The 23861-nt window shown below is 42.0% G+C and overlaps 1 protein-coding gene across 2 annotated transcripts in view; it reads right to left on the bottom strand.

The window, feature by feature from the left end:
- Window positions 1–23861, bottom strand: part of CRADD (CASP2 and RIPK1 domain containing adaptor with death domain) — a 237579-nt gene that overhangs the window by 31660 nt on the left and 182058 nt on the right. The window contains exon 3 of one of the 2 annotated variants that reach the window (XR_008529686.1): window positions 21577–21936. Coding sequence is in view for 1 of the 2 variants with exons in the window: in XM_054580214.1 (XP_054436189.1) it covers window positions 21635–21936 (302 nt within the window). In the remaining variant the exon portion in view is untranslated. Of the gene's footprint in view, window positions 1–20722; window positions 21937–23861 lie in introns of those variants that run through there. The other variant, XM_054580214.1, reaches the window with a different exon arrangement.

Here is a 23861-nt window from a genome sequence, read left to right as displayed (position 1 = left end):
GTATCTCCTCTAATTGGTGCCTGCTTTAGGTCCTCTCTAGTGCCTTGAAGCAGATATATAAAAACTAGCATAAACAGAGTTTATATTTATTATCAGTGAGAAGTTTAGTCTGATAACAAACTACTCTGCCGATACTTGAAGGTGGAAGCCTTTACAGTTTTAAAACATAAATAATGCTATATATTTTATAACTTTTTAAAATTGAGCAACATATTTTATACACACAACAGACACACGGACACACACACTTTATTTCTTTTGTTTGCTATATGGTGCTCCAAATATTCAACTATAAGGCTATTTAACAAAGATAAACTGTTCAATGCTGCTGAGTTATGAGCAGGCCTTTTTCAATGTTTTTTAAAAAGATACTAATTTACTTTATTTTGAGTACAACTTTTTATAAAAATTAGACCATAAGATACTAGTTATATTTGGATCTTGGGCATCATGAATTTAAACAACCCTCTATTAATGTGCATTTTTAAAAAAATATTTCATATTATAAGCAACGATATAATGAAAATTCTTATATATTAATTTTTTAGTCTTTCCTATGGAATCATTATCCTGGGAGTGGAATTGCTGAGTCAAAGTAACCCACGTTTAACTTTTTAATATATAATTACCAATTAATCTCCAGTGAAGGCTATACAAATATTTACTCTCCAACAGTATATGAGAATCCTTATTATTTTTATAATTTTAAACAACATTGGGCATGATTAATCTTTTAAATCTATTCCATAAGCCGAAGCCATGCATATGACATCTCATAAAAGGGGGAATATCCAGCCCTCTTTTGCTGCTCTCAATCTCGATTCTGAGCTTTTGCCCCTTCCAGTTTTCCAACATTGTCTCAGTCTTGCCTGCCCTTTGAACAGGACAATCAATGCTGTCTTCTGCGCTCCCCTCCAAAAACAGCTTGGATCCTACCGCCAGGCATGCTTCCCTTGACTGTGCCCAGAAAACATCATTCTCAGCCTGGCCCAGAGCATTATCCCTGCTGTTACTGCACCGTGGCTACTCCCTCCCCCGCAGTCCACCTCACTCCCTTCACAGTCCCTCATTTACTTTCACAATTGACCTCATTCCAACAAATTTAAAATAGTTTTGTTTGTATAAATTAAGATCACTGCAATTTCACTTGAACCTGAAACAATTTTGTCAACTTTGTCAGTAGGAAGTGCTCTAATATACCTCCAAAATTATTGCTGTGGCTTCCTTACCTTCCTTACTTTACAGAAGTAAACATTAAGAGAGAAAATTACATACTGGAACATTTTCTCAGTAAAATATATGTGAAGGAAGAGTCAAGTTCACTTTAAAGATAGAGCATTAAACATACACGCTTTCCTGTTCTTTCTCCGGATTCCCACAAAACTTGCATAAAGGGATTTTTTTAAAAAAAGGTATAAACCCAAGAGGGAAAAAAGAATTGGGGAGAAAATAATAGCTACAAAGTATTGCAAATTAGAAGGCAGAAAGAGGAAAAACAATTATTCTAGTCCACCCAGGAAAGCTATGTCCTAAGTGAGCAAGCTAAATAGTACCCCTTTTTCCAATACAGAGTCACCAAGTCTCAATAATTAAAAGTGTAAGGGGTTTATGATTTGGGGATAAAGGAGAGGACAGAAGTCTAAGGGGCAGCTAGACTCCCCCCCCCCAAAAAAATCCTCTTTCTTACTTTGTGCAACCAGATGACTAACTCTCCTTCTTTCTCAGCAGAAAATGGGGGCTCAGCAGAAATGGAGAGAGTAAAAACAGGAGGCATTTGAGATGGAGGACACAGGTATAGCAATGGTTTTGAAAACAGGAGAATTAAATACTAAATATCCAGACCCTCCCCTATGGTGCCCAGTCCTTTATTGTTACTTGGTTCGCAGAATGCTGTGCAGGATAATAGAAGAGTCTTCTCTGAAAAATATCTGACAAGCTAAAACAAAAGACCTAAAGAGAATGACATTAGGGCTAGCCAATTAAACACCCACCCTTATCTCCCTACAGGTAACCTGGTGATCTTCAGTCCCATCCACATTACACTGTTGCCATTAAGCTTTTTAGTGCCCCAATTTTAAATATAAACAAACATCAAAGGATTGCCAGACATTTGAAGAAAGTCTCAAACATTAAAGACAGAGATTAAAGACAGAGATTAATAACAGAGATTAAAATAATTTAAAGAAAACAGAAATTTAAAAAAAGATGAAAAATATCAGAGAGCTAAGAGAACATATTGCAAACATGAAGCAATAGATGTTATTTTGAAAGGAATATTCATAAAACAAAAAAGTCTTAGAAAATTTAAAAATGACATAATTTAGAAATACAATTAAAAGGTAGGAAAAAGTTTTTGATAAAGCCTTCCAAAGCTTGACAAAATGACAGAGAATGGAAGAGAAAAAATGAGAACATGTAAGGACTAAGTCAGGAAGTCAAATATCCAAACAATATAAGTCATAGGAAGAGGAAATAGTAAAAGGAAAATAGAAAAAATTAAATCACTAGAAAATAATTCAAGAAAATTTCTTAGAACTGAAGACCACTGTCACATAAAAAGGGTCTATCAAGTGTCCAGTAAGATGAATAAATTATTAGTCAAAACATACTGTTTTAAATTTAAGAAAATTGGAGACTTTCAAAAAAAAAATCCTAAAATCTACAGAGTAAAAAACTGGTTAGACTCTCACAGAAAAATCAGAATGGTTTCAATCTTCTCAACAGCAAATCTGGAAACTTGAAGGGATTCTGCAGAAAAATGAATGTTATAGAATTTTACACATAATGAAAATAGTAAAAATTAAATAAAATAAAGGCTTTTCAGACATACAAATTCTCAGAAAACATGCCCACTATGCAGTACTCTCAGAATGAAAGTGGATGAGCCACTCCACAAAAACCAGGCAGTGATACAAGAAAGAGGAAGACATGGGACCCAAGATAAAAGGGATCCAACAGAAAAGAGAGATGAAAAAAAAAAATCCCCTGAATGCTGTTGAAGGGAAATCTCAGGATAATAGCCACACGGCAGGCCTGCAGGACAACTAGCCTACACTGGAGCAAGTCAGAGACTGAGAGGCACTTAAGGTGATGAAAGTGAGAGGATGCCTGATGTGCATGCGCAGTTGGAGAGGAAATTAAACTCCTGAGGGAGGGCTTAAAAATGAATTAGTGATAAACACACAGACAATAAATAAACAAGGCAAATAACTCCAGGTAAAACCAAAAGCTCTGTAAAGAAAAGTAGTCATAGTTCAACATTTATACTAACATATTAATATCAATCCAACCAAAATTATGGTATAAATATTGGGAGAATGAAGGAGAGAAAGTTTTTGTGACGGAAGGATATTAACGGAAGGTGGGATGATTCCATAGTGACTCCACAGTGAGAAGGCAGTAAAAAAAACCCCAAAGCTTGAAAAATCAGTGACTCAGCAATTCCATTCTTATGTAACGTACCCGAGAGAACTGAAAACATATGTCCACACAAAAGCTTGTACATAGATGTTCATAGCAGATTTCTTCATGACAGCTAAAAAGTAGAAACAAACCAAATGTTCATCAACTGTTACAAAATATGGTCCATATATCCCTACAATGGAATGCCATTCAACTATAAAAAGGAATGAAGTACTGGTACGTCCTACACCATGGATGAAGGCTGACAACATTATTCTAAGGAAAAGAAGCCAGGCACAAAAGGCCTCAGATTGTATGATCCCATTATATGAAATGTCCATAGAGACAGCAAGTAGATCAATGTTTTGGGGACTGGGGGGAGAAGGAATGGGGATGACTGCTAATATGTATGGAGTTTCTTTCAGGGTGATGACAATGTGCCCAAAGTAGACAGGGGCGATGGTTTCATAGCTCCGTGAATACACTGAAAAATCACTAGATTCTACAATTATTTAAAGGGGTTAATCTTATGATACATGAATTATATCTTAATATAATTATCATAAAAATAACCATGGGGTGGCAGCTATTTAGACATAGAATTTCAAATGAAGCAGCTAAATAAATTAAGACAGTGGGGTTTTAAAGGTGGGAAGTAGGCCTTCATGGGACTGATATTCTTTGTAATCATGTTACAAGACTGTTTGATTCTTTACAGAATTGCATTACTTCGATGAATGCAAAGATTAAAGAACCAGGGACTGAAGATCCTGTGGAAAGGTTTGGAAGTCCCTGCCAATCAGCACCTGGCAGCCGATAGCAGTGCTTGTAAAGTCTGGGCCACGTGAGTTGACCTCGCCGTGACTGTTGCCCCTTCGGGGTGCAGGTCCTCCAATGACTTCCTGATGTGTCCATTGAACTTGGCAACAGTGGACACCAGCTGCATTGAGCAAGATGCTGTTGATGTCTGGTCACCACAGCCCACTTATTGCCTTGCACAGCACCTCACACATTGGCTTAAATATTTTTTGAATTAGTAATAAGTAAAACAGCATTCTTAAACTAAGTCTTGTAGGCAAATTAGAGGCGAATGAAATCATATGCATGATACCACCTCTTAGAACACTGGGTCCTGGGATGTAGGGCCCAGCATAGTATGTGCGGCTCGAACATGGTGAAGAGCCAGGGCACGAGAAAGGGCCCCCCACTGCCAGACCTGTGGGGAGGCACAGTGCATTTTCAGGAATGTTTCCAGGCGTCAAGCTGTTGTGCATGACACCAACCTTGGTCCCTGTTTCCACATTCTTTGGCTAGCATTTGTAAAAGACAGTCCTTTATAGCTTTTACCCTGCTGTCTTTGGCTGTAATTCAGAGAACCAAGGGGCATTATTGAGAGGTGGTCTCTTGGAGAGAAAAACTCAACAACAAAGTAAATGGTTCAACTGAGCCACCAAAATGGACGACTAATAGATGAGGGAACTCCAGGACCAGATGGGAGGCAGTGAAGCCTCACTGGGAAACCAGTGAGCATCTTCCCAGGAGCCGTTAACCCGGGAGAGACCAGACCTCCTTTTGGTTTGCTGTCTTGGCTCACTCATCTTTTCCTTCTTACTGCTTGTTGATGCCTCTGCTTGCTAGGTTGTCAGCTCCATGAGGACAGGGTCGATCCCTGTTTTGTTCACTATGATACCCCTCACCCATGCCAGGCACATAAGAAGTATTACAAAAATGATTTGTTAAATGAATGAATGAATGAATGAACCAGGCAAGTGCAGGAAACTTTGAAGTGGCAAAGTGAGATGCAGAGGCTGGAGAAACAAGAGGAAACCATGGTGGCTTGATATGGGACATCAACAACTGGAAACGGAGGGAAGAGGCTCCTAGAGCTGCCAACTGTGCCTGCAGACTCCGGCAGTTAAGACGCACACAGACGGGTTTGTACCCGATGCCCTCACCGTGAATCCTGATTAATGGGGCCATGACTGCCCAAGCAAGCCCTGTCATACCAGGGAGGCCCCCAGGGTTAGAGATCTATTTTGTTCACGGACAATGGGGCTGAGAAGGAAGCTCCTCAGGTTTTTACTTTTCAGAGCCCAAACTTCAGGTTGACGCAGGGCGACCTCACATAATCTTTGTTGGGATTAACAAATTCAAATGATAGGACATTTCTCAATCCAGTGAATGATTTAACAAAATTAGCTTCTTGGGAGGCAGGATGCAGTACAGTCATCAATAAAGCACAGAGGATTATTCCCCAGTGGGTAGAGCAGGCTAATGACATTGCACTTTGGAAACAGTTTTGGAATCCGCGTTGGGGTGGGGATAGAGAACAAAGAGGATTCTTCCGTGAAGTCAGGAAGGAGCTCAGGTTTCATTTGGCTAAAGTCAGAATACTCCCCAGAACACTCAGATAGAGACACAACCTCCTAGTACTGCCCTCATAATTGTGGGAGAATGAAAATTTAAACCACTTATTTAAACATCAGTGTTCTGAGAAATAGGACACAGAATCTCCCACTCAGAGAAAGGGAACAGGCCTCTTCTCCTGGAGAATCTGGCTTTTCCTACATTTTTTCACGCAAAAGGCTATCAGGAGAAGGTTATGAATGGAGCTCTTTTCCTTAAGCCAACAAGACAGACACTCCATTCAAAACCCGATGCCCGCAGACTGTCTCCGCCAGCATTATCTTGGCTTTGACGAAATCCCAGGGGGCAATCACTGCAACTTCACTTTGCTGTGCTATTTCACATGACTTTTTTGGCTAGTGGCAAGCAGGAGCTATTAAAGATTATCTATTTTATGCATGGCACTCTCTTATTCTCTGCAGTAATGAGGGGAGAGAGGTGCTGACAGCAAAAATCCAGCAGGTGGGCTGGAAATATTTTGTTCTGAAGCTGACATAGCTATTCAGAGGCCCTCAGGGGTTTACAAAAGACAACTCTGATGGGCCTGAGCTCCAATTTTAGCACTGCTTTGTCCTTTAGTGAATGACCTTGGCTGTGTTAGTCAACTAGTTTGAGTATCAGATGTGTGATCTGGGACATAAGGGAAATAGGCCCAAAACCCTGGCTCTTAACATGGTCAGAGGATTAAATGACAAGATACTTGAAATCACCATCCAGGCACCTGGCTCATAACAGATGCTCCATCAGTGCTGCTTCCTCCCCACCTGTCTCCCCTTCCCCACCTTTCTATGCTCATTGCTTGTGAATGTGGTGTTCCTGTGGAGTGAGTCAGTTGAGATGGAATAGGAGTTTAGTGAATTGGACATGGTCTAGCATTGCCTTATGAAATACCAAGGTAAAATCTCTGTGCGGCCTGCATCTGAGGAGGGGGAGCATCGCCCTAGTTACCTGTTAGGGATCTGTGCTGGGAACCGAGGCAGGACCCCTGCCCTGGAGCCCGGGATGTTCTGCTGACCCAGAACAGCTGACCATCTGGGATGTGGAGTGTAGGAACATTATGGCCCAGCATCTGTTGGTTAGCTCTTTCAGCAAATAATTAAAGACCTAAGTACAAGACAGGCACCATTCATTCATTATCAAGTGTTTTTATAACATTTATTCTATGCCTGGCCCTGTTCTAAGCACTTTACAAATAGTATCTTATTGACTCTTCATAACTGTGCTGTGAGGTTGGTAACTATTATCTCTGTTTTAGAGGTAAGGAAACTAAACCACAAAGAAGGTGCAGAATTTTCCCAAGCAATATGTGTGCAAGACTTTTTTGACTCAGTGACAGTAGAGTATATAGTATTCCATTGTTTGTCTCATGGTGCTTTCATTCATTCACTGAGACTTTCATTAACCATGAAGCATGTGCCAGACTTTGTGTTAGGAAAGGTCAGAGCCCAAGACACAGGTCTGCCCAAACTTTTATCCTCTGACGTTGCAACCAGCAAAGAGACAGCTGGCTTGGGTCGAGGATGCTGTCATTGCCAGTGCAACAGACTTCTGTATGTAAAACAAATGACCTTATGGGACATTATACATGTTGGCTTTGCCTCATAAGGCCCATACGAAGGGGTCTATCAGGTGCACTTGTTAAACCTCCATAGTTCCGAAGAGAGAATGTGTGTAAGGCTGATGATCCCACTGGAAACTTGGAAACTCAGCAGGACATGTGGCCATGAACAGACCCAGGGTTCCCAAACCTCATGTGTATATCACTAATGAAGAATATTATATATAAGGTGTTAGGTATTTATACTTATTATGGGTACTATAAAATATAGAAATACTAATATTGACCCATTATTTAAAACATACCGTTGCTCAGAGTACAGAATTTTTAAGTGAGTTAATTCAAAGAAAAATATTAAACTAATGATGGCAAAGACATTGGAAATTATCAAAAAGGTACTCAAATGACTGGAGTTCAGGAAACATATAGCAGTCCTCCCTGGGCACTGGCTTTTGGGTGAGGCCGCTCTTCCTTGCGTAGGGCTACTGTACGCACAGCAGGGTGCTTGATGCCCCCAGCCCAGGCCCACCTCACAGCAAGGGTGCTATCCGCCGCGCCCCTACTGTATGACTGACACCGCCCCAGCACGCACAAAATGCCTCCACATGTTTGCAAAATGCCGAACGGTAGAGGGCTGGAGGATATGGGACCGCTCCTGGTTGGGAGCTACTGCTAGGGCTTGCTGTAAGCCCCAATGGGAAAACAAACAAGCTATTTTCAGGTATTTTTAAAACAGAATGAAGATCAGTGGGAGAGAATAGAGAGCTGAGAAATAAACCCATGTCTCTATGGTCAATTAATATTTGACAAAGGGGGCAGGAGCCTACAACAGAGCACAAACAGCCTCTTCAGTAAATGGTGTTGGGAGAACTGGACAGATACATGAATAAAAATGAAACTAGATGATGAACTTACACCATACAGCAGAATAAACTCAAGATGGATAAAAGACTTAAATATAAGTCACGATACCATAAAAGTCCTAGAGGAAAACATAGGCAGTAAAATTTCAGATATCCCACATAGCAATATTTTTGCCAATATATCTACTAGGGCAAGGGAAATAAAGAAAAATAAACAAATGGGACTTCATCAAATTGAAAAGCTTCTGCAGAGCTAAAGAAACCCACAAAATAACTGACTGTATAGGAGAACATATTTGCCAATGATAAATCTGACAAAGGTAATCTCCAAAATATATAAAGAACTTGTATAACTCAACATCAGGAAAACAAACAATCCAATTAAAAAATGGGCAAAAGACCTGAAGAGACTCTTCCCCAAGGAAGACATACAGAGTGCCCATAGACATATGAAAGGATGCTCAGCATCACCAGCCATCAGAGAGATGCAAATTAAAACCACAATGAGACACCACTTCACACCAGTCAGAATGGCCATCATTAATGTCAACAAACAAGCACTGGCAAGGTTGTGGAGAAAAGAGAACCCTAGTACACTTTTGCTGGGAATGCAGACTGGTGCAGCCACTATGGAAAACAGTATGGAACTTCTTCAAAAAACTAAAAATGGAACTGCCCTTTGACCCAGAAATTCCACTTCTGGGACTATACTCTAAGAATCCCCAAACACCAATTCTAAAGAAGGTATGCACCCCTATGTTCATAGCAACACTATTTACTATAGCCAAGTGCTGGAAACAGCCGAAGTGCCTGCCCATCAGAAGATGAGTGGATCAAAAAACTGTGGTACATCTACACAATGGAATACTAACTATGCAGCAGAAAGAAAGAGAGAGAGAGAGAGAGAGAGAGAGAGAGAGAGAGAGAGAGAGAGAGAAAGAAAGAGAAAGAAAGAAAGAAAGAAAGAAAGAAAGAAAGAAAGAAAGAAAGAAAGAAAGAAAGAAAGAATCTCTACCTTATGCAATAGCGTGGATAGAACTGGACAATATTATGCTAAGTGAGGTAAGCCAGAGACATGGAAACATGGAACAGACTGACAGCAGCCAGAAGGGAGGGGGAGGGGGATAATGGTGGAAAGAGGGGACTGTCAAAGAACACATATGAATGACCCACGGACATGGACAACAGTGTGGGGATTGACTGTGGGAGCGGGGGGTGGTCTGGATGGAGGAGGGAAAAGAGGGAAAAACTGGGACAACTGTAATAGAACAATAGTAAAAAATAAAAGAAAAAGCATAAAAATAAAAAAACAGAAGGAAGGGAAGATGAGAGTCAAGTTCAATTATCCAGTGGCTTAGTTTGGGGTGTGGGGTACAAGAGTAAGGAAATGAGAATCCAAAAGAGAACACAGCAAAGATATAGAAAGTTCTGGCAAGAATGAGGACAGCCAGAAAGGGCCTGGGGCTATCGATAGGGCCTTCCTGGCTTGGGGCTGCTGTTACGGGGCAAGACCAGTTCCTTCCTGCTTGTCTTACAGGTGCCACCTGGCATCTGACAATGACCAGAGAGTGCCCACTGCCTGCTGAAGGCAAGGCAATACAACCCTTTGCTTCAACGAAGTGCAGTGTGATGCCAAGCCAGGAAGATGTTTGCAAGGATACAACAATCATATGATGAAAAATGCAGTGGAGTTATCAATCATGAAAGAAGGCAAAGAAGGTTCCAGAAAACCACAAGTCTCTTTCCAAGTGATCCATAATGTGCTGCTTACCATGAGGATGAATCATGAGAGGATGGAAATAAGTTAATGCTGTTTGTACACCACCCAACGTACTGTTCTGCCCTTTAAAAATCTTGGTTATTTTTGGAACCTTTGAGTCACTGGTTTTCCCAGCACACTCCAAGGTTGAGTGTCCTCTGTCTCATTGTGTCCACAGAACAAATCTTTACAAAGATATTCATAGACGGTATCATAGAAAAAAGCTTCCAATCGCAAATAAATTTGGGAAATACTTCACGTTTCCATTTTGGAGATTCACAATGCACATTGGCACCTTAAATGTTTTGAGACTTCCTCTGTTCTCTTGGTAATCTCAAAGGTGAAATCCAAGTTCATGGACTGGTTTTGAAGACCTTCCCCACTTTACCACATTGATGTAATTTGCTTGGGACGCAGGCTCATCACGACTGTTCTCAGTATCTATCTTAGCCACCCCCACTTCTGGGCCTCCTCTCACCTTCCCCAGTGTTCTAGAAATACCCTTTCCCAGCCATTCTACCTACTCCACACTTCTGTCACACCCCAACCCAAGATTCATGTCCTAACAACTGTTCCCCAGTGAACTTTCTCTTTACTGTGAATTTTCTCTGAACTGTACCTGCACTAGGTGGTGTATATCACTGTGATTACATTCATGTTGCCTTGGGGTTATTGTCTAGGTATGTGATGTACGCGGTGTGTAATCAGCTTTACTTTTCAACATCTTATGTGAGCTCCTTACTGTACTATGAATTATAAAGGCCTTGTAGAGAAAAAGCACTTCTTGACACATATCCTGCTGGATATGCCAATGTGTGACTTCGTTCTCTTACAGAACCACCTGGACTCTCTGTGTCTTTATGAATTAGCAACCACTGAGTAATGACTGAGTGCATGTATGCACATTTTTTATGCTTAATTGCTCAGATATTTCTCAAATGAGATGTCTGCTACGGTAGATTCTATCTAAAACTGTATAATGTTGGGAGTACTCAAAGTCAAAAAATGTGCTCCCTAGGAATGAAATTTGATCTTTTACCTGCATGAATATTAACCGTTCATTTTTATTCCTAACACATTCCCTACCTTCTCCCTACCACCTCAAAACCTGCATTTCACATGGTCTTTCTCATATCAGTTAATTGTGTTTCCATCCTTCTATTTGTTTAGGACAAAAATCTTTGCGTTTCAGAATTGATTTTTTTTTTCCATTTTAACATCACCTCCAATCCATCAGCAAATCCATTAGGATCTACCTTCAAAATATATTTAGAACCTGATCACTACTTACCACCTATGTCACAGGTGTTCCCTTGGAAGCCAATTCCGTTATGAGCTAATGGGCAAGAGGATCGATGCCTGTGGAAGGGGAGGGACAGGCCTGCCCTGTGAGGTGGCCATGCCAGACGGCCTGAGCTGACCCCACGGGAGCTCTGAGCTGGGATGGCCCAGAGGAGTTGGCTGAGCCGCGGTGAGAGGCCAGGCCACTAAACCCCCCACCAGCTGGTCACTGGATACAGGTTGCCCTGAGAAGAGGGAATGCCATTGGGCAAGACAGTTCTCTTCAAAGGAGGCAACTTTGAAGAGGGCTGACAGCCAAAAGCTATTAGCTGGAGACTTCCCAGATGTTGAAGGAATAAATATTTCATTCCTGAAGGGAACTGAGCGGCACATCACCCACCCAATACACTTCACCATGACCATCTTGATCCAAGCCCCCGTCCTCTCAAGATCGGTACAGTAGCCTCTTCACTATTTCCCTGCCTCAGTCCTCTTAAAACATTAGCTGGAGCGGTCCTTTGAACACATAAGTTAGACAATGGCGTGCCGCTGCTGAAAACCATCCAGCGGCTTCGCCTCTCACCCTGAGTAAAAGCCAGTGTCATTACCAGGACCGCAGACCCTCTACTCCCTGCTCCCCACAGCTCTCTGACCACAGCCCTTACTACTTGCCCTCTTGCCCATTGCACTGCAGCCGCTCTGACCTCCTTGCTATTCCTTGAAAACTTGGCAAAAGCCCCCATCTCAAGTCTTCACATTTTATTCTTCCCTCCACCCAGAATGATCTCTGGGGCCTCAGCATGGTTCCCTCTCTCACCTCCTTTGGGTTTTGACTCAGGCCCCCTTCTCACTGAAGCCTTCTCTGACTGACCTTAAAAGTCACCACTCCTTCCCCTGGCTTGCCCCCTCCCTTGGCTGCCTTCTTTTTCCATAGCAAGGAGCTCCATGGGGGGAGAAAGCTTGGACTGCTGCATTGACTGCTGTATTTTTGGTACCTAGGTCCATGCCTGGCACATAGCAGGTGCTCAAAATATATGTTAAATTAACTTCTCTAAGACTCAGAAGAAAGGGTTTCCGTGATTGGTCCAAATGGAAAATTGTTCCCTGGGCTCTGTAGGTCTCTGGGAAGGTCATAACAGCTTTCTTTCTTTCCCTTCTGTTCAGCGTTAATCATATAGGCTGTTTGTTTTTCTTTATCTAAATTAAATGAAGAGCTAGTTTTAAGTGTCTTTTATAGAACAGGCTGTCAAAATGCCAGGATTTTGATTTTATCTCATAGCAAACCTTACAAAAACAAATTCTTTCAAAAATGTGCTTTAGATTTTTAAAAGTCAGGGAAGATATGACTTTCGAGAATGTTAAATTTTTTCTGAGTCCTGTGCTCCAAGAAAGTAGTTTTGGTTAAGAAATCCCCTCATGCTTTCCTATTCCAAGAAACAGCTAACCACCTCAAAGGACAACCCAGCCTTCCCATATTCTAAGATAAGACCCACCTCCATCCTTTCTCATGATTCCTTGTAAAACTTCTGGATGACTCCCTGTGTACTTGCTTCTATAAAACACATGCTTTCTTCCTTTTCTTTGAGACAGTCCCCATTAAAAAAAAAAATGTTCCCTCTATTGCAACAGCCTGAATAAAATTATATCTATAATTGGCTGGTGTATTTTGTCTTTCACACTCTCATAAAGAGGGGACTTGTGACAGAGGGTTTATTTTTAGCCTCAAAGATAGTGTCCATTGGAAAATCTGCATCTAACAATAGTAAGTGACAAAAGAACTCTTGATAATAGACAACAGACAACAAGAAGGTCCACTCCCTCAGCAGAAAGCCAACACGGAGCTCAGTTTGAGAGCAGAATATAATTACTACTCCCAGGGGCTGACAGAAACTTGATTCAAGCGGATGGTTAAACAAAAAGATGTTGTTGGAAGTAACTTTCCAATATATAAAGTAGATGTGACTCTATACAATTTCTCCCTGAAATGAATTACCCCCGGAGTGGTAGGCACATTCAGTCCTTTCCAGTGTAGGATCTCTGATTTTAAAGAGATGGGTGAAGGCAGGGTGCTCCTTAGAAGCTAGATTGTTGTATATTGCATATCTACAAGCTCTTACCTTTCCAAGAGGTAGGTAGAAGAGGGTTCCCAGCATGCCCTCCCATAGGGCAAAAAATTTGTGACCAGCCCTATAAAGATCAGAGTTTACACAAGTGGCTTCACCTTTATTCCAGTACCTGGCTTGCTCTTTATTCCAGGATTTACATCCTAGTGAAATCCAAAAGCAATCTAAGTGGCTCCATTCTGTTGGGTACAAGGCCTACAAATACTCCACAAAACCAAAAAATGACCAGTTAAGCCTAGATGCTAATGAAGCCTGGTGCCAGAGGCCCCCTTATAACATACAGACAAGATTCTTAGGGTGAGTGAATTGGACTCAGGTGTACTGGGAATCCCCTAAAGATTATATGCCAGTGGATAAATGGAACAGACTGACAAATGTCAGAGGGATGGGGAGTGGGGTGACTAGGAGAGATTAGCCAAAGAACGCATATGCATATATGCATAGCCCACGGACACAGACAATGTGGTGAAGGCTGGCAGGGATGGGCTGGCAGGAGGGGGCAAAAGGGGGGGAAATGGGGGACATCTGTAATAGTGTCAATAATAGAGGAAGGAAGGGAGGGAGGGAACTTGGCAATGACCCAGGAGGTCCTACCCCCAGGGAGACCCATCAGGGAATGCTGAGGACTAAGACTATGCTGAGAAATTGACAGTTCCCTCCAGAGGTCCCAAAGCACTTTCTGGCTCTTCTTTCAGTGGATAAAAAGGTACAAACTTAATTTTTAAAAGAGTATCCCATTTCATCTATAGAGGATACAAAAAGGTAACAAAATAAATTGCACTGAATCCACACCCACCATTCACCGATAGACCTGTGTGGATTCCGTAAGTCCTTGAATTGGGCAATGCTTTCCTTTTATTACTTTTATCTTATTAGTTAACTCGTGGGAATGAAATCACCCGTTGGGCTCATTTTTAAAATTAGAAATAAAGCTGAATGGACCAAGAAAAAAAAATTATATGCCAAGTGTTTGTGCACATGTGTGTGTGTTGCATGCATGTACATTTTTCTAAAGAATGGTTCCACAGCTTTTTCACATAATTAAAGGGATCCTTGCCCCCCGAATAAATAAGAACCACTTCAATGACAGATATCTTGGGTCTTCAAAAAAAAAATACTCCCTAGACAAATCACCCTCATCCTTGGCCATGACACAACCAGGAGCACCAAGTTCACCACCAGTCTATGAAAGGCCTTCCTCCGTTTCTTCCTTTGTAGGTACTCTGTCTCCTAGGATCAGCGATGAGCTGTAAGGCATACCACACACCTTGGTATCAGCAAAGCTCTGATTAAAACAGTCCATCTCCTAGAAGCTGACAAGGAGGTTATATGCCACCAATAGAAAGACGAGTAATTATTTGATCACATTTAAGCCATTTGATATTGCCTTAGTGTGTTGGGGCTGCTGTAACAAAATACCACAGACTAAGTATCTTATAAGCAATAAAAACTCATTGTTCACAGTTCTAGAGGCTGGATCAAGATCAAGGCACCAGCATGGTCATGTTGTGGTGACGGCCCTCTTCTGGTTCCTAGTTGATGCCTCCTCGCTGTGTCCTCCCATAGTGGAGGGGGCTGTGGATCTCTGTGGGGTCTTCACAACGTCTCCACCCTTATGACCTTACCACCCCCAAAGGCCTCCTCTCCTGATACCCTCACCTCTAAGGGTTAGGATTTCAACACATGAATTTTGGGAGGACACAAACCCTCAGACCATTACTGATATTTTCCACAAATATTCTCCATTAGGAATGTAATCTAACCCTGGCTAATGTGGCTCAGTGGATTGAGTGCTGGCCTAGGAACCTAAAGGTTGCTCGTTCAGTTCCCAGACAGGGCACATGCCTGGGTTTCAGGCCAGGTTGGGGGCATGCAAGAGAAAACCAAATCTCTAGCCCATTGATGTTTCTCTCCTTTTTATTCCCTCCCTTCCTCTCTTTCTAAAAGTAAATAAATAAAATAAAAATTAAAAATATAATCTGATGCCAAAACAGCATTGGCTAGGGATGGAAACTGAAAATGAAATGGAAATGTGTTATGAAGATGTTGGGCTTGTTTATTTTTCTTTTTAAGTACTCAAACTTGAATTTCATGGTCTATAATTTTGAATTAATAGTAGCTTTCAGAATTATTGCCATATATTTTGCATAATTTCAACAGACAAGACTTAATTGGTTCATTGAACTGTGTAAGACTTTAACTTTCCTATATAAACAATGTCAACAAGATAGACATTCCTGTTCTTTTAAGCTGTTTACAGTTCCAAGAAATAAACAGGCAGTTGTTACACTGAAAACATTCCCTGTATGCTAGCATCATCCAAATGTACTCTGTAGGGCTATTGGAGGAAGAACTAAGAATTGGGGATGGCACAAAGAACCCCAAAATATGCCTGTCATCTACAACCTGACACCTGATCTGATTCCACTGTGGAGGAATGAACCACATGCTCCTCAATGTCACTGTTGTCTTGATGTACAGAATGGGGTAATGTTGGCCACTCGGGCTATCAATAAGATTCTCTTAGTTTCTAAATTGCTTTGACACAACATATCGGAGGCATCTTGTAGACCCACACACAGCAAGAAGTGTCATTTGTCAAGTTGGATGTAAAATAAATTAAGTTGAATTCTTCTGTCCATAGGCATTAATGTGCCCCAAAGGGACCAATATACTAACTTGGACAGAACTTACAAAGTTCAGTTAGTGTCACCTCCTCTGTTTCCTACTTAACTGCTCCCCCCTCTGTGCTGGCCGAATAATATCATAATTGCTGGTTGTTATATATGTCTCCCCAGCGGGCTGATATTCTATAAGACAGAAACTATGTCTTATTTATCTTTGTATCTCTGGTAGTTCACACAAATTAGTAGCTTGCTGACTGTTCTGCAATCAGCAAGAATTTGTTTGATGACTGTAGGGATTTTTATTGAATGACAGGTATTAGATCAGAATCCCATCCCAATTCTGAATATGCCCTGAAGAGTGCCTTCCAGTTCATATTCTTTAGAGTCCTGGTAAAAGTACTCAGGGACCATGCACTTCATATTTCTATACCATAATTCACAGCAAGAAAAGGTGATTCTGACCCCCACACCTTTCAGGGCCCTGATAGTGGGGAAGACCATTAGAGAAATTCGGATAGCTAAAATAATTCAGCTCAACAATTTAACAAAACTTTTTTGGTCAGTGCCAAGCACTGTTCTAAGCTTTTATCTTGTGGGCTCCTCATTGTAACCACAGTTGGGTACTGTTATTGTACACATTTTATATAGGAGATGCTGGGACAGAAAGATGGAGTAACTTGCCCAAATGAGGGAGGTTGTGTGAGTATTCCATACGCCTCTCACCTTTGAAGAAGGCAGAATGAATCATTTCTTCCGCATTCCTGTAGACTCAGCACACAGGTGTGGACTTCATTGCATTATTAGTAAATAGAGAGCCATGTCAGACTCGTTGACCAAGTATTGAGTTCCTGGAGAACTGGGACTGTGTGTTCATTGCTTTTTTTTTTTTTTTTTTTTTTTTTTTTTTTTTTTGCCTCCCCGCATTGCAGAGTGACTTCTCAATAAGTGTCTTCTGAATAACTGAATGAGGGGAGTCCCTTTCCCAAGCTACCCCTTCTGGGGAATCACCCAGAGAAAGGGATGAAGACAGACTCATTCTATTGCCTCAGTTGTGTTGTGTTTGTGTGTCTGTGTCCACAGTGGGCTGCTGAAGTCTGGGGGAACTGATTGGCATTTAAAACTAATCCTCTTTATTTTGCTCAAGTAAAAGTAGATTTTTAAATAATTTTTTGAAAGTTTTAGAGAGTCAAAGTAGTGTTTAAAACTATGTGTAACTTGAAACTGGGCAATTCCACTTCAAGTTTAGGCTGAGACTCTTCAAGGCTGAATGCCCAGAGACCACAAATGTACGTGAGTGTGGGGCTGAGCAGGACACGCAGAAGACAGGGGAAAGGAAAGGAGCTGCATTCTGTAGACGGCTGGGACGGTGTCACGCTGGAATGGGCCTGCCAGTTATTGCAACGTGAAGAGGGGGATCCAGATTAGCCAAGTTTCGTTTTTCAATAAATCCCAGAAACTTCCATTTTCAAATATTGGCTGTGGTAGATTGCAAAAAATGGATCCAAGTTGTTCCCTTCCCTCTCTCCAAGCCCTCAGGCAGAGCCATCACACACTGGCTCTTGGGACTCACTTTGGCCAACAGGTTATTCACAAAAAGGGATGCAAACACAGGCTTGAAGCTTGCTTGCATACTGGAGCTTGACTTCTTGCTGCCCATGGAACCCCTGTCTCCACCGCAGCAGTGAAAAAAGTGGGCAAACTTTATGAGTAGAGGTGTGTGACCTAGACTGGCAACAACACATCACTTGCTAGTCAAGCAAGTGAGGCCATCTAGATCACCCAGCCTCAGCCAGCCCACCTCAGATTCGGGGGAGCCGAGGAGAGTTCCACTGAGTCGTCCCGGAGCAGAGCAGGCAAGCCAGCTCCCAGAATTGTGTGCTTAAGTTTTAAGCCAATCCATGATGGGATGGTTTGCGATGTAATAAAAACTAATTGATAATAAAATTTAAATATCTTTCAAACTGAGCAAAAGAGGAATCCAGTTCACTGTAACCTCTGGTGAATGTAAAGATTTGACAACAATGACTTCTTTTACATGACTTTATAATAGGCAAAAAGCAAAAACCACCTGAAGATCCATATAATCTGCTAGGAAGTGTTTAGCAAGTCATGGCACATACAGATACTGGAAAGGTATTAAAAATGATGGTGTGGAATAGCAGCCACACAGACATCTATGGTATGCCACCCAAGTCTGGATCAATAGGGACGATTTTACTCCCCCCCGCCAGACACACGCTCTACGGAACTGGAATACCGAGCTGAGTGGATTACACAATGCAGTGGAGAGGGCATCTTGCTGCAAGGAAGAGAATAAAAAGCTCAGAAGAGCCCAGAATGTTTACAGGAATGTGCTCAACTTTGTTTTTTGAGGATATAAAAGTACACAGTGGCGGCAATAAACAGCTTGACTCAAGTGATGACAGGATGTAAACAGGGAGTCAGGCAAACGTTTTGACAGTGAAAGCCATTGTTATACGTAGCAGCTAGTGTCTTTTAATTTCTTCAAATATGCTGCCGAAACTTACAGGACTTAAAAGAGTTCTCCAAACACAAAGAATGTCGACAATCACTGGTACAGAAAAATCTTTACTGATGTGAAAAGATATGTTAACTAAAAGAAACCAATTATAAAACAGCATGTACAATACAATCTAGTTTTTGTTATATAAAGAATATGCAGGCATAGACGGTAACTAGAGGACAGGGACCAAAACTGGGGTGTAACTGTAGTTACGCGCCTTTAGAAGGCGCGACTGGGGTAATTCTTGTTTTTTTTCTTCTTGCTTATTGGTATTTTTTTCAAACTGCTATAGTACTATTTTTGTGATGAAAAAATTTCATAAAAGTTATAATTTTTAAAAAGTTTGGGGACACACATACATGTGCATGCACATGAATATGTACAAACACACACACCCTAACTAAACCAACTGGAGAGAGACTTTTTAAAAATCTTTGTTAGTGCCTGCAAATGCTCAGCCACATGATTGAACTCATTCGTTGGGAGTTAGCAATCTCTGAAATTGTACAGTCTTCTTCCACACAAACACACATGGACTCTTTGCTTGGGAGGTAGGCTGATGTCATGTAGCATCACTCTCTGGGGCCAGAGGTAGAAATGAGGCAGTGATCTGGAAGTTCTGTTCTTCCATTCTGCAAATCTCCTGCAAGAATGTGAGCAGGTCCACACAGGTGCAGCTGCCACGTGACACTAGAGACACCCTGCTCATGGAGGGCTGCGGGTCAGAGATCTCTAAAGGCCCCGGCAGCCCACCGTGGGCCACTCTGTCATGACTTGTCCTTCACTGTTGACAGAGCCCAGAAGTATCTCTAAACATGACAGATTCCTTACAAATGGCAGGAAGGTGACCTAGCTAATCATCTGACCCACTTCTAAAATGCCATCTAGTCAGACCCAGCAGAGCTGAGCTATACTCACTCATCCATAAATGTGGTGAGAGCAAAAGCCAAAGAACCCTCTATTAGTAAATCCAGAGGGACAAAGAGCAACATGACAAGTCCAAGGTTCGAAAGGACAAGCAGTGTATTGAAGATGCCATAGAAGTATAGTCTATCACTGGACACAGTGATGGGGCCACAGTATGAAAATTTTACAAGATAATGAATTAATGGCTGGGCATTCAAAAGGACAATTAGAGCTGATGAAGCCAGTGGGTCATTCTTCTTAAGTGTTTGCTGAACTGTGAAATAACTGACCTTTCTGAGTGAAGGGAATGTGGTTATCAGACATTCAAAAGGATGTCACCAACACACCACTGTCATCTTTTTGAGCACCCACTTCACATTCAACTCTACTACTCTATACACTTGACCTCAGAATGGAGAGAGATAAAAAGTACAATTATTTTCCCCTTTAAAAAATCCTGAATTAGGTTAGGATTAAGAAATAGATTCTTCAATTACTCAGAAGGTCAGATCACAAACTGGGGATGCTCACTCGTCCCTCTCGTGATTGGACCCTTTACAGGCTTAGTAAAATCACATCATATTATAAAACTAAGAAGCATGGTACGAGCACTTCTTCCTCCACTATGCAGCTTTGTCTGTGAACTGCACCCAGGTTCAGCCACAGCAACAAGTTAGCAGCTCACATTTCCTGAGAGGCAATTATGGGCCAGGCAGGCACTAGATGAGCAGAAATTATTCCCTTATCATCCCCCAAGTCTTGGAGGTGGGGACAACCACTTTCTCATTTTACAAATGAGGAAACTGAGAGCCTTAGAAAAGTGAAATAACTTATCCAAGGCAATTCTGCTCGTAGGAAGAGAGCAGGCCTGGAGCTTCCTCAGTGAGCTTGTGAGAGAGGAGGAGAGAAGCCTCGTGGAGCAGCGGGAAAGGGCACACAGAGGCAGCGCTGCCAAGCCCGCATTCTGGCTCGTTCACCCAGGCAAATCACTTAACCTCCCCCTGGCGGAGGTTCACCTCCCTTGCCCCACTACTTCATAGGATTTTTGTGAGGTCCAAATAAGATCCCATATATGAAAAGTCTTTAAAACAGTAAAGCATTGGACATATATGCATTATTAATAAAAAGGCAGAAGACTAAATCATACTCCTTAAGGCGCAACACTTCAATCACTAGGGCTCAATGGAGAGGCCACACCCTCTTTAGTCCCCAGACTAAATCCTTTAAATAAAAGGTACAAGACTTTCTTAAGCAACCTTTTAAAGATGAAGAGCTCAGGCATACATGCTGGTACTTGAACTGGTCTTTGCAGGGAGCTTCAGTGTCTTAAATTTAATGCAGACACCCTGCCCGAGCTACTTATCTTGATTAAAGAAAGTAACTATTTTCTTGTTACTAATGATTCTGTTCCAAAACAGACTACTGTAAATTTACACTCTTAGTATATACGATTCAAGAATGAGGGAATAAAAATGACACTTTCTCACAAATGCGCCACATTACATATAGTAATTTCCTTTTTATTATCATCATTATTAATAGCAAAGTCGATAGTTCCATTCCCAGGCAACATAAAAGCCGATATTTTATGTATAAGACACTTGCATGTAATGTGATAACACGGTAGTTTTTTTAAAAATTTTTTCAAGATTTTATTTATTTATTTTTCAGAGAGAGGTGAAAGGGAAAGGAGAAAGGGAGGGAGAAAAACATCAATGTGCAGTTGCCTCTTGCACACCACTGGGGACCTGGCTCACTACTTAGACACACGCCCTGACTGGGAATTGAACTGGCGACTCTTTGGCTCTCAGGCTGGTGGTGTGCAATCCACTGAGCCATACCAGCCAGGGCACACAGTATAATTTTTGAGCCACTCTGGTTTACCAGTCTATTAAAAGGCAACCACACAATTAAAACCCAAACAATTAAAATAATGCAATTTTAGAGCAATTGAAAACAATGAATTGTAAAGCCAGTGTGGGAGATCTGAGTAATCTGGCCCTTCGGGTAATGTCAAGTAGAAATCCTGTTTTCTTCTTTCATCTAAGAATCAATTAAAAAGAACACACACACACACACACACACACACACACACACACACACGGAAAAAACAGAAAAACAAACTACCTGCCCTGGGCACATGTGCCTTGGGGGCACACTCCCCAGCGGGCTGATGGAGACACCATCATTCCAACATGTGCTGGAGGACTGAGGGGTCCACCTCCACGGCCTGGAGGCCCCTCTGCAAGCTCTGGAAGGTGGCCTGCTTCCCAAAGCGCTGCCTCCAGCGGACGAAGGCCTCCACCATCTGCGACTGCACGTTGTGGGGGTGGTTGGCCTTACAGCGGTAGATGTCATTCTGGGACAGTCCCAGAGACAGCACCATGGGCTCCCACTCAGGGCCCAGCCTCTGGGCCAGCTGGTTAATCTGCTGGTCGGAGGGGGAGCTGTTGAGGATGTGTGGGGGGATTCCAGCTGTCCGGTCATCTGGGGAGGAGAAAGATACCAAAGTGAAGAGAACAAGCAAACACATCAGGAGGGGGCGAAAATGAAAAACTTTGGGAGAATGACATACATTTCCAAATGTCAGGGGCCAATTTCTCCTAAGCTTCTTGGAGGCTGTTCAGTAGGAAGCCATAGATAGGGGCTTAAGAAATACCATTCGGCATCTATGAAAATTCAGCATTTATTATAGAACATTTGAAAATAAGAAAATAAAAATAACTAGAAATCCTATCAAAGAAGTCAACTGATAATAATTCGATCTATTACCTTTCAGTCCTCCAGATCTAAATCACACATTTAGGATTGCATTCCTCATGCTGCTTTGTAACCTGCAGTTTTCGCTTCCATCTCTTGCACCAGAGAGGCCAAGCAGGGGGTTGCCGCGGGGAGTGTAAGAAGGCTGCATGGGCCCCAGTTCCCTCTAGCTCTGGTCGGGGGGCACAGGGGTGACACAGTCTCCTGCAGGACTAGCTGATGCTGGAGGGCACCACAGCTCAGAGAACAGCTACTCTCCTGATAAACTTGAACGTCACCAGTAAAAGGTGTAGATTCTAACAGAAGCGGGAGCCAAGGGGCCCACTGAGAAGAAAAAAACACTTAGAGGTCACAAGGCAGCAGGGAGAGACGAGAGGCAAGCTCTCTGCTCCAGTCCAGGCCACGGGAGGAGCGCGGCCATCTGACAGAGCCCGGAGGAGGAAGAGAAAGCGTGTGTTGAGGACGGGCAACGAGAACTTGACCTTGCAGTCCTAACTGGATTCCAGTCTCTCGGAGGCCAGTCCACTGAGGAAGTCTGACCTTTAGTGAGTGACTATGTACATCCCCAACACAGGCAATGAGAAAGTGCCCGCAGTTACACAGAAGGCCTTTCAGAGGAAGGAGGTTAAAGCTAAGCCCTGAACATAGGAAGGAGCCCAGCGAGAGGGAAAGAAAAGGGTGTATGTACAGGAAGAACCGCACGTACAAAAGCCCTGTGGCAGAACATGGCACATTCAGGAAAGTGAAAGTCTACCGCAGCAAAGTGCAGAGATCCAGGACTCCAGATACCCTAAATTATTTAGTCAGGCCAGGACTAAAACTGAGGTCTTCACATTCCTGGTTCAGACATCTGTATGGCGGCACGTTGTAGTGCTACACTTTCTTTTCTTTTTTCTTTTTTCAATTTTAATTTTTTATTAAAAAAAAATTTTTCAATCATAGTTTACATCCAATATTATGTTGCGTTAGTTTCCGGTGTACAGCATAGTGCTGAGACAATCTCATAGTTTACAAAGTGAGAACTTGTACTGAGTAACTGAAATCTCCCCCGTGCCTTCATTCTTTCAATCTGGGGGCAGGATAGTGTTGCCCAGGGCGAAGTGTTACTTCTGTGACTATCCTAGATTCTCTTTTGGGATCAAGGCAAATTATTTAAGGTATCTTTTTAAATAATATGGGACACCGAAAGGCAGCTAGGGCATAGACTTGCTCCAGATTTGTAAAACTAAAGTTTTGGCAAATCTCTCATGTACTACTATACTTCCTTTCATCAGCATCACAGGCCAATCGCGCTTAACACCCACCAGGTCACTGATTTGACTTATGAATGCAGTAAGACAAAAGGTATCCCATTAGAATAGCTAATGTTTTCCACTCACATGCTTTGGCAGTTGCCATTACCTTGGGTGTGAATTGTAAAATTATTGCCAAAGACACGTTCTGGTGTTTATCAAGACTGTAATTTTTTAAGAAAAGACTAAGAAGCAATTAGAATAATGGTAATACCACTGACCAATATTTTATATTAACAGGAATAATTTTATGGCTTTTATAAAAAATACGGGCTTATTAAAGATTCAAGCAACACAAAAAAGTACAAAGAAGAAAACAAATCATCCAATATCCCATCGTATTTACAGGAGGTTGACATA

The sequence above is a fragment of the Pteronotus mesoamericanus genome, unplaced genomic scaffold (genome assembly GCF_021234165.1).
Source record: "Pteronotus mesoamericanus isolate MK-2021 breed Mesoamerican mustached bat unplaced genomic scaffold, CSHL_Meso_final contig_56, whole genome shotgun sequence".
Taxonomy (NCBI): Eukaryota; Metazoa; Chordata; class Mammalia; order Chiroptera; family Mormoopidae; genus Pteronotus; species Pteronotus mesoamericanus.
This window is presented reverse-complemented; position numbering and strand designations above follow the sequence as displayed.